At 40.3% G+C, this 11733-nt stretch overlaps 1 protein-coding gene across 1 annotated transcript; it reads right to left on the bottom strand.

The window, feature by feature from the left end:
- Positions 1-1367: 1367 nt before the first annotated feature.
- On the bottom strand, positions 1368-7057 carry pdca (phosducin a). Its single transcript, XM_064338583.1, has 4 exons — positions 6926-7057; positions 4911-4972; positions 3053-3195; positions 1368-2484 (listed from the first exon to the last, which is right to left on the bottom strand). Exons 2-4 carry the CDS (start codon positions 4954-4956, stop codon positions 1969-1971), a joined length of 705 nt encoding a protein of 234 aa, XP_064194653.1. The 5' UTR covers positions 4957-4972; positions 6926-7057; the 3' UTR covers positions 1368-1968.
- Between the last annotated feature and the right edge of the window lie 4676 nt (positions 7058-11733).

Raw genomic sequence — 11733 nt, 5'->3', positions numbered from 1 at the left:
GTGTGGGTGTAGGCTTCTTGGAGCAGATTTATTGCCGGTAAACCAAGTGGGTCAATGTTTTATCTGATTTCAATTTCAGCTCTTTTTGTGTGAATATCTTTGATCTGTTTTTTATTTCAGCCCCTTGTGTGCAGTCAGTGGATGGGCTTCTCCTTTACAGAATGCAAACTGGCAACTCCACTGTCTTCTGGCATAGTCAAACAAGGAGCTTGAATAGTCGCTTGAAACCAGATTTAAAGTTGTCACTTGCTTAACGGTCTGGCTGTGCACTACAATCCAATACATGTACATAAATTGTGCCTCTTTTACATTTTAAATATTAATTTGTCTTTCTCCTAACAATTACTTGCTGCAATATTTGATTCCTCACTCTTTGATGATTGTGTTTGAGATACTGCCACTGGGTGGTGGAGATTTCTCTACATGAAGCCTCCTTCCTGTAACCGAATACATGAATGTTATCCTAATAATTTGTTAGTAATTGAATGTTTGCTGGCACAGCTCCATCAATGTCTCAAAGATGTTACTTGAGCTCTTTCAGCTGTAACCACGAATGGGTTTGGCTGCATAGAAAACACATGAAAATAAGTGAATGCTTCACAATGAGTTCATGCATCTTATAGTTTATAGTTATTGTTCCTGGTTTGTTTGATGAGAGATTTATTCTCTATGTGGTTTTGTAAATGATGGTGTCCATATGCAAACCTGGTTAGCCCTGTATGTTTCATTTCCACTAAATGGACAGTAATAACTACCCAATAATACACACAATTTATTATAATTTTTTACCTTTCAATTCATACCGTGTAGTACCTACATGCAGATTCATTGCTTTTAAATATGGAAGCAGTCATTTAGAAGTACTGACAAACATAGCTCAAACAAACCTTGGACATCAGCAATTTGTTAGGAATTATGAAGAACCTGTTTCAGAAAGGTCTTGTAGGGAGAGAAAAACATGTTTTAATAAAAAATCCTTCTTAATTTTTTGTTCCATGGCAACATATGCAAACTATTTAAACACTTTTGCTGGACCACTGAGGTGTGAAACCTCTAAATACTGTTGTGTATTTGTTAGACATTACCTCAAAACTTTTTTGAAATTAGAAATAAGTAATGACCTCAGAATTTTCAGTGTAATACTAAACAATAAAATGTCATCTTCCACAGAATTCATATGAACTGCCCCATAAAGCAGTTTCCCAAGAGTTGCCTGGTGGAGTACCAGCTCAATGCATGAGTGAAAAGTCGCTGGGGCCAACAACTGGATTTTGATGTTAAATATGAAATCCTTAACTGTAGTGCTTGAATGAGCAAAGGACCCCTACGTCTACCAGTAAGCCATAACACATTACCACTCACAGCACTTATTTTTTCAAATACAATTTTAATGATCATTTTGAAAAATATTATCTTGTTTTATTTTATTTTTTTTAACCAGATAATACAAAGGATTCTAGCAACATTGACTTCCTGGTTAGGCCCTTAAATGGTGCAATTTTGTCTTACAATGATCACAGCAGCTCTTTGCAATGATTTTGTTTTACACATTTTTTTTATGGGCACGCTGTTATTTATGTAAGTTGCTGGTTGATGTAGAGAAGTCAGAATGACTAAGAGGGAAATGTACAAATGGACAGACCTACAGTAAGGGGTGCCCTACATTGCTGTGATCCCATCCTAGTAACCCCACCATCTTACTACAAACTTAATATAAAGCAATGCGTAGTGGCTTTGAAAACCTCAATTTATACTTTGTAAGTGAATAAAATAGTACAGTGTCAACTGGCATATAGTACAGCGAATACTGCAGGGTTACAGCCAGTGGGTTTTTCCTTAGTGCGTGTGGAGGGTGTGTTTTTTCTGTAAGACTTGAATTACAGGTACAGCGTCAGGTACAGATCATATGCAGTTCACTGAAAGGACAGAGTCTTGTTCTCCCTCCAGCAAAGATAAGCCCCTGCTCACTCACTCCACGTCGGCCTCCTCATCGTCTAGATATGCGGTGAATTCCTTCTCCGGCAGCAGGCCATACTCGTTCAAGAAGGCCTCCACATCGGTCGCAAAGAAATCCTCGTTGAGGTGCTTGGTGACGGACAGGAAGTTTCCCAGGAGCTCCCCGTCCTTGTAGACCAGGATGGCGGGCAGGACGTCGTCCGAGAAGCGGTCGCCGGCCCCCGTGCAGGACGCCCGGATCTTGCAGAACTTGACGCCGGGGTACTCGGCCGACAGGCAGGTCAGGCAGCCGTTGAGGGCATCGCAGCCCGGGATCCGGTCCTCGTAGATGTGCACCACCACCAGCGTGAGCTGGTGCTCCTTCTCCATCACCTCCAGGAAGGCCTCGCCGCTCTCCAGCTCGTACACGCCGTCGAACGTGGGCCCGAAGCTCAGGCGCTCGTGCATGTCCTGCATGCACTGCTTGCGGTATTGCCTCAGGCACCGCTCGTCCTCTTCCCTGATCATCTCGTACTCCTGCATGCTCATCTGCAGAAATGGGGGGGGGGGCGTTGCGGGTAGAGACACGTAGGTGAGGGAGCGCTAAATGATTATGGATAAACCCTAGGGGGCCGAGAGGTAGCCAACGCCTATCACTGATTAATTAGATAACATCCCTTACAGATTCTTAAAACTGACAAGTTAGCCAATTCCATTTTCTTAGCACTGAAATTTCTGCTTCTTGGGCAATGGTATTGCACTGAAAGTTCTGCTTCTTGGGCAATGGTATTGCCCTTGGGCAATACCAGCTTATGGATATTCATAAACTACAGTATACCTCCAGCAAATTGTGTTACTAACTGCAACTTTCTGGAGTAAGGAAATAGGGACCGAAGGAGCACAGAATCTGACCATCTGGTTACTGTACAGAATCTGCGATGAACCTGGGGTCACGTGAGAGTTCCATCTTCACATACATTCCACCATATTTCAGGTGTATTTCAAGAAAATTATATTTTAAAAAAGCTTGAAAATAAATGGTTTGGCACGGTGCAGTGCATCTTGGAAAATGTTACATTGGTAAGAATGAATGCAAATAAAAAAATTTTAAAAAAACCTTGCGATTCTGTCTTTCCTCGTCGCCAGTGCTTTTGGGATTGGACATCTGCCGCAGGAGCTCACGTTTGCTGGGCGGAATGGACTCGTAGTCCTCGCTTCCCAGCTTGAACTTCCTCCAGTCGCTGATAACCCCCTTGGGACCTAAGAGTCATACCAAAAGATCCTTTAGCTGAGAGAGCTTTATGAAACTAATAATGGGGTCTGGAGTGAGGTCAGAATTGTTTTTATTTATGGAGCCTGAAGGGAACCTCTGTTTTTTCTATAAATCAAACGGCGAGTAAACAACCTCTCGGCAATGATATGGAATGCTGTGCAGGCTTGAGTTTGAAATTGAATGCTTTTCTGGATGGAGGCACCAGGTGCATAAATCAGACATCAGATATGTGAACCCCAGTGAAAGTATTTAGCTGAACAAATATTGCCCAACAAGTGCCTAACAAGTCCTTTTATAGCCATGTTTAGGGTATGAATGCCTGGCATGTCCAAGCATAATCTTTCCCTTGGTTTTGTTTTCTCTTTTAAAAATGGCTGGTAGTTCTTGCCCGGGCCAGGATATAACAATGATTTGCAGTCATGTGCAGCTCTGTGCTGCTAGAGAGAACATTCTTTTTTTATGTTCAGTCAACCTTCGCCGTCCTCGGAACATTGGTGTTTCATGTACCACGAAAATGGTGATACAAGTTCACCGGGATTTGTTTTGATAAGTCGGCTGCAGTGTGAAATGGAAAATTTGACCCATTGAAACCTATGACGGAAACCACCCTTTCCTTTTCGTGAATGTTTACAGCATGAGATGCGTTATGAAGGAAGGTAGCTGACCACAGAGGATATTTGTATATAGGTCACCTCTAAAAAAACCTAAATCTGACAAAATCTGTTTAGAGGAGATGGCATGAGCTGTGTAAATAAATCCTGAACTATGGTTCCTGCTGTATCAGGATAATGCTGTTATTAGGTAAAACTGTGTTTTCAAGATGTGTCATTCAATAGCATGGAACCCTGGTTTTGTAAGGTGGATTAAAGGCAATGTCGAAGAATAAAAATGACTCAGAACATCAGCTACTTTTGGAAACAACAGGCCTGGCACCTGTAATATTCAACACTTTTAATATTGCAAATGCATCAAGCAGGCATCACTACTATATTACATTCATTGGGAAAATATGCTTATACAGAGCAACCTACAGTGTAGAAGAACATAGATGCATTTGCCTATTTAATATGGTAATAGTCACAGACCAGGCTAAGAACATTCCCATACCAGTAAGAACATGTGTAACATCACTAAAGAACCACAGCCTAAAAGCATTAAATAATACCATAACCTGAACTAGCACTGTAGGTATGCATGTTAAGAAGTGGAGATGGGAAGGGGAACCAAGAAACAATCTTATAAGGTGTGTCTTCAATCTGAAGATAGACAATGATTCTGACCACTTTAGAAGTTTGTTTCACCATTGGGGGGAGGGGGGGGGGGGGGGCAGTAAGAACAAGCATCGCGACTGGGAGGTGTGACTATGGAGGCAGGAGATTGCCAGTCGCCCCGAGGTTGTGGAGCCGAGAGATCTGGTTAGGTTGCAGGGCATGTAGATTGGTTGGAGGTATAGTGGAGCTGTAGGCTAGCTTTTAACCTGACACACGCAGTAACAATAAAACATTTTTTTTAATGAAAATAACAATCAAGCCAGCTTAAGCAATTTAGTCTGTAACACTGGACATTCTGTTCTTATTCTGGCGTTTTATTGTGCAATCAAAATGGAGCTTCATTCCCGAGTGCACACACCCTAATACAGTACAGGGTTTATTTGGTTCAGTATGCAGATGCTGTGGTATTGTGGTGTTAAGAAAAACCTCACCTGTGTGTGTCATGGGCAGCTCCTCATCCGCGGTTGGGCCTGACATGTTGACTAATTGTTTTCTGTGAAAAGACCAGAGATAGTTTCTCAGAAGCAGATCTGTTTGTACTTGTCTGTTTAAATCACGTCGTCTCTTTCAGATGATTCTGTACTTTAACATCGTGCATACCCTGCCTGCCATATTCAGGCAGAAGGGTGCTTTAATTGCACAACAGTCGCCGTAGATACCTTGGTTTCCAACACACAAAGTTTTGTTTGGTTTGGTAACATCTTTGTCAGATGTTATTTTTGTAAGGGGGAGAGAGTGCTCCTCACTTGTAAGTCTGACAGGACTAGAGGGTATGCGTATGATTGGTATCATTGTCAGCATGCTCAAATGCTGACAGCACTGTTGCAGGCAGCCAAAGTTGACGTGGCATAAGGAGATTATAGTTATTTCCAATGGCTTTGCCATGTATGGGTGCAAATTTGTCTCACTGTCCTTCTGGGTGTCTGTTAACAGGTGTGCTGCAGCCGCAGTGATGTGATTCAAAAACTCCGTAATGTTAAAGCAACCATGTCCGGTCAATTCATAGAGTGCGATGCCATAGAATTACCATAGAATTACCAACCGCTTTTTACAGCTGATTAAATCTTTTTTTAAAATTTTTTACAGCATTTGTTAATTCTTCCCTGCCAGTACTTGGAGTGTGCTCAGCAAGTTTTATATTTCCCTGGGGTGAAGTACTTAACTTGTGTATCAAACGCTTATTGTCTTTGAAACTTCCAACCCCAATTACATAATATTTTTAATGACAATTGTAATCTGAGCTTCTGAGAAAGAACTGCAGTGCACAAAGGATTGTGCAATGGGGTTAACAATAATATTAACTATATAGTACAATCTATTATATAATAATAATACGTTATAAATGCAACGTGTAGAATAAACACTTATATTATACAATATAATTATCACTATATTTTACCAAATAACCATTCATCATATCTTTCCATAACTTTGACTCCTTGAAATGCTAAAATGGTAACCTACAGAATGGTAATGATGGTGAGTACTACACATAATAGGGGTTGATTCAGGTGACTAAAAACACTTACACTGAAGGTGTAAAGCACATTGAGGTCCTGTGATGAAAGTTTCTATGGAAATGCAATGAAACATCATCATTTTAAATTAAATTCAACATATTTTCACAACCTTCGAGAGTGAGGAGAGGCAACAGCTGCTGCCCAGGAAATTCTGCTGAGGGTGTGGAATGGAATCTGGGCTTGCGAGCGTGCTGAGACCCACACAAAATGATACTGGGATAAGCCCCGCTAATCTGGAACATCTCAAGCCCTGTTTTAACCGCCCCCTGTGTCTCATCCCTCTCACAATACAGCATGTGAATCCTTCACAAAACCTTACCCTGTGTTATATTCAAGCTTGGGTGTACATGTTGTAAAAATTCTCATCTTTTGTTTTCATCCTTTTCTCCGCCTTTCATTTATTTTAATGGGGGAAAAAATAATGATAATAAAAATTATATTTGAACAGGCCAGGAATAAAGCATTCTTTAAAATAACTTGCTTTGTAATAAAGCCCACTCATGTCACAATCAAATGTTACTTATTTTGAAACAGCATCTAACATAACCTGCATATGGTGACCAATATATTGATTTTAAAAGTGCAATGTCCAACCAAAACACAGGTTAGTGCTGATGCTATGTTACGTTACAAGCATTTATCAGACGCTCCAGAGCAACGTACGCAACTTAGCATTGCATCCATTTATACATCTGGATATATACTGGAGCAATGCAAGTTAAGTATCTTGCTCAAGGGTATAACAACAGCGTCCAACCTGGGAATCGAACCTGCAACCTTTAGGTTAGAAGACCAGCTCCTTACCCATTATACTGCAATTAAATAACTTTTTTCAATCAGATCACAAGTAATCAAGAGAGAAATAAATATTTTGTTTGACCAAAGCATTTTGCTGTAGGAATGAAGGGAAGTGAATGCATCCCTACCTGTCAATCAAAATGAAAACCTTGTTGCCGCAAGCTTTCTTTGTGGCGAATGGCTGATGATTACATGTGGTCTCCGTTGCCTTGGAGAATTGTTTGGAGTGTTTGAGCAGGGCCAAGGGCACTTTGAGAATTAGCCATGGGCATAATAGAGAGAGGGGGGGGGGCAGACAGAGAGAGAGAGAGAGAGAGAGAGAGAGAGAGAGAGAGAGAAGGATTGTAAGAGGATTGCTAAATTACACCTGTACTCTTCCAGCTAATTAGGCTTCAGTTCCATGTGGGACAAAATTTGGATCTATTTTTAGGTCCTGTGGTTTCATGGCCATGCAGCTTATTCTATGCCAGTGGTCACCTTGTTTTCAGTACAGTGGGGTAAAAAGTCTTTGTTGTCAATAACATGATTTCAACAGTATCAAGGAGCAAGGATATCTATGGGGAGAACGGAATATGATCTGTACATCTATGGAAGATATATTTAAGGATCAGAGAACAACTTGGAAAGAACATCTTTGCCCCATTCAGTGCTTGGCGCTGTCGTAATGCAACAGGTATTTTCCAACAAAACATCAAGGTGTACTATGCTTCTCGCTAGTGTTACCTTGTTCTGGCAAGTCCTGGATCGCCAACTGATAATTAAAATCGTATTAGAAACCCCCCAAAACCAAAACTGAAGTCTTATTAAAGTAGATGCCCAAAGTTGTTCTGTCTCTGGCTGTCAGTTTTGTGTCTGAATATAACAGGGCTCACACACTATAAACCACATGCATGGCGTTGTAGGTTTGTCACTGACTTTGCCATTGACATCAATATAAATGTTGTGGAAGGATGGAAACTAGCGCTCCAATTGATGAATCAGAATGAGGAATTCTCTTCCTGGATCATGACCTTGTCGTGGCAGTAGGACTTGTGAGGTTTTATGATCTCCAGAGCTTATGTTGTTGGGGGCTTATGTCCCCCGGAAGGGTCTCCCAAGGTGAACAGTTCTGGGGTAATGACCCAGAGGAACATGATCCAATAGGCCCCTACTTTATGATAAATAAGAAGACAGGCGCCAAGTTACGCCTTCAAAGTTTACACTGCCCAGAATAGATTTACTGGGGCCCATCCCTGGAGCCAAGCCTGGGGGTGGTGTCCGCAGGCAAGTACCTGGTGGTTGAGCGACTCATGTACCTTGGCCGGGCTTAGCCCAAAAAGACTATGAGGGATCACCGTATGTAAGATTCAGGCTAGGGGTCGGGGGCGATGCCCATCGGGCAAGGGCCAGGAGTGAAGTAGACCCGGGCGTCGCTGGCTTGAACGATGGAGACTTGAGGATATGTATTGCACTTGGCTATGTATTAAACCTCTATAATTTCATGGGAATTTAAATCCTGCTAATTGCGTAAAGCCATTAATTAAATATTAAACATGTTTCCTTATCTGACACCACACTGTACAAGTGTACACAAGTCTTTTGTGCATGACCAATCAACTACATTTTGTCGGTGATGTACAGACATAATTCCTCAGAAGCATGAACCGCAAGCATTCAAAGAAATTCAGTTATTTAGCATTTTAAACAGGGCTACTGAAGTATTCATCATTCTTCTCAAGAAGCCACAACTATGTTCAAAAGTCCCCAGGACAATGGATATTTTTCATGTGCATTCAGGATACTACAGGAAACCAATGTTAACTGCCAAGCTCTCAAGCTCGTCTTTCACCACAGCTGCTTGATTCTCAGACAATGCCAAGAAGAAGCGGTAAAGACCTGAAAACCGACACAGGGCGGGATTTCGCATTAAATATGTGTAAATTATCGACTTCCTCCTTCAGTTTCCTTGTGGGCCTGTTTGCAGCAGACTTTGCCCTGCATTTTCCCCTCTGTGTTTGTGTGCACTGTATTTCCTAACAGCTATACCGCCACGTACCGTCACAAACCGCCAGGGTTCCTCCACCCTTTCTACTTCCTCACTGTTGTGCACATGTGTTAGCTACAGCTGCACTGCCATAGTATAGCTGCCGCTCATGTTTGTGCTAATTCTCATTCATTTATACCGCACAACATTTCTGTTTTTCAGGTGACTTTGTTCCAATTTCAGCTATAGATTCAGTCTGGAATATTAGTCCTCGATGTTCAACACTATTGTCCTTTATCCCTTACTTTGACAAAGAATAATAATTTCTCTGATTACATTTTTTAATTATATTATATGAATTATATTAATCATAATATTTCTGATTATATTATGATTTCTGAAAAGGCCTTTTTGTTTTATCTCTTTTTGAAATGATAATATATTACACCATTTCCTAAACCTGGTGCTGGGGACCTACCCAAATTTGAGTTTTAGTGAGCTGTTAATTGAGCTTCAATCTGAATTTGATACCAAATGACAAATGTCCACTGGATCTTTGTCTAAGATACTGTGGAACTGAATTGTTGGAAGTGTGTTCACGCAAACAGAGATATAAGTGAATGAGTTTCCTGAGGGTTAGGTGGGTTAGGACAATTTAAACTATTAATGCAGATACGTATCCAGTCATTAATTGAGAGTAATTGGATTTTAGATGGGTGGGGATGCATTGCTCAAACATTGGAGCATAATTTCAATTTTTCAAATATATATGATTACCCAATTATAGTTTGCTGATATATAACATAACATTGTTTGTGATTAATTCATTGCATATAAATACATTAAATGCATGTGAAATTAATTAAGTCACTAACAGCTCAATCAAAAGGAAATAAGGGAAATTTAAGAAGGAAAAAAGGAGACCCAGCAAACAAAACAAGCCCCCAGGACAAGGGTTTAAAAAATTCCGCTTCTGGTAGTGTGCTAGTGGTTAAATGTGTCTGTTGCTGGGTCTGGTCTCCCTTGAGGGGATTTTAAAAACAATATTTTCTCTGGAATTCAGAGATCTCAGCAGCATGCTGCTTTTCCCAGACATCAGACATGGAACAACTCTGCCATTGGTGGCGCAAAAGACGTAAGTGCGGTTTTTGATGTTTTGCATCTCATTGGAGTGCAACAGACAAGAAAATAACATCCGACTTAAAATCTTCCATTTTGCAGATCCTTGTCCATTTTTGGACCAAATTCTCTTCTCAAAGGAAGATTAAATAAATGGTATGTATTTGGCTTTGAACTTCACAATTTTAGCAATTCACATTCAAATGGGGGACTATGTATAAAACGTGCCATCGTGTCAACATTGTGTAAACGAAATTAATTAAAAATACCCTTTGATATTTGAATCTGCACTTTAGCCACATATGTATTGTTTGATAAAAATCTAAAATTGTGAACTACAGAGCCAAATGAAGGAAAAATGTATTTTCCCCAAACTCTATTTAGCATATATATCTAAGAATATGAGATAATCTGTTGAAGTAATAATATAGAGAAAGGGACACTGTGACCATGTCATGAAAAGATTGCAATTTCAAGACATCCAATGTGGATGTGACTCCCGCAGATGTGTCAACATGGCATTACAGTTACAATGTAGGTAGTAGCATGGTATAACTTCAGCAATGCTCAGGGTGTCCAAATCCTGTATTTTTGATGCAGTATATCTTCAAATGCATGTAAACCGTACTGTACGCCACCCTAACATATGGGTGGCTGTTCATCAAACACTTATATTGCTACAGCTGGCGGCCACATGAAGTTGCAATGTGTGAGGAACAAAGAGAAAGCAGAGATTTTTCTGGAATTGTGATGAGACTTAACAACCTTTGTCCTGAAGTCTTCCTCTCTGCATATAACACCTGCCAAAGCAGAACCTGTAAGTAAAATGGAAGCACATTTCTTCCAAGGCTGAAAAACACATGCAAATTAGAAAAATAAAATTGCACTGCTTGAGTTTACAATGTAGTTGCGTGTATGTTGCTTTTTCTTGGGTCTCTCACAGTTGGTATATCCCGATCCAATTTTTTCAACTCAGCCTGAAGCATAATGGATGTTTTACTTCATACCGTCATGTGTGATGCGCAGCCAGACTATGATCAGCACTCAGGGTGTGAGCAGGGTTGTTTAATGTGGTGCCAGTGTATGGATTGGCTTAAAGGCTTAGCTGGGTCTATTTTAATATGCACTCAGCTCCTGCACATCAGCGTTAATTAATGAGGCATTAAACCCAAACGGAGAGTGATGCTGGATTGATTGTGCTTTGCAGATTATTCACGTAACCTTATTGATAATTCAGTACATGCTGATGAAGCTATTAAACAGATTATTAAACACATCATTTTATAATAACAAAACTGTTTATTGGGCAACTTTAACAGGAAGGCTGTATTTGTTTTGTTCCCTATTTCAGGTGTCATATGAGACTGCGGTTTGTCATTAAAGATGAATTATTCGGGAAATAACATGACGGCACAACTGAGAAAAACAATTTTCCAAGGAAAAATACTGTAATTGCAGTCCATAAGTGTTCATACAAAATTTCACCATCTTTGTGATCTTTTTTTTTTGGAAGCTCTGTGGAAATCTTTTTCATGGATCAGAGTGACATCTGGTCTCATTTTGTGTGTCAATTTGCAGGCATATTTTAAAGAGGAATTGTTCTCCAACTGAACACTCTATCTGCTTGTCCTGATTTGGTTGTGTACAAATAAATTCAAATTGCCATTTGGCATCCATACTTTAATGTCCATTGGGACTATAAAGTATGGATGCCATGCACTATAATGTATGGTGATTTTGATTCCCCCACCAAACCATGCCAAAATATGGGAAACATATTTTGGCATGGTTTAATCTTGTTAACTTTTGAATCCGAATTGGTGGGTACTAGGAACTTCCATACTTCCAAATGCT

Source organism: Anguilla rostrata, chromosome 6, assembly GCF_018555375.3.
Source record: "Anguilla rostrata isolate EN2019 chromosome 6, ASM1855537v3, whole genome shotgun sequence".
Lineage (NCBI taxonomy): Eukaryota > Metazoa > Chordata > Actinopteri > Anguilliformes > Anguillidae > Anguilla > Anguilla rostrata.
The sequence above is the reverse complement of the archived record's forward strand: the minus strand, read 5'-3'. Positions and strand labels throughout refer to the sequence as shown.

Coding starts and splice junctions, on each gene's coding strand:
- pdca (XM_064338583.1), bottom strand. CDS start 4,956: ATGTCAGGCCCAACCGCGGATGAGGAGCTGCCCATGACACACACAG. Junction 3,196..4,910: donor GCTGCCCATGACACACACAG/GTGAGGTTTTTC, acceptor TATGACTCTTAG/GTCCCAAGGGGGTTATCAGC. Junction 2,485..3,052: donor AGGAAAGACAGAATCGCAAG/GTTTTTTTAAAA, acceptor CCATTTCTGCAG/ATGAGCATGCAGGAGTACGA.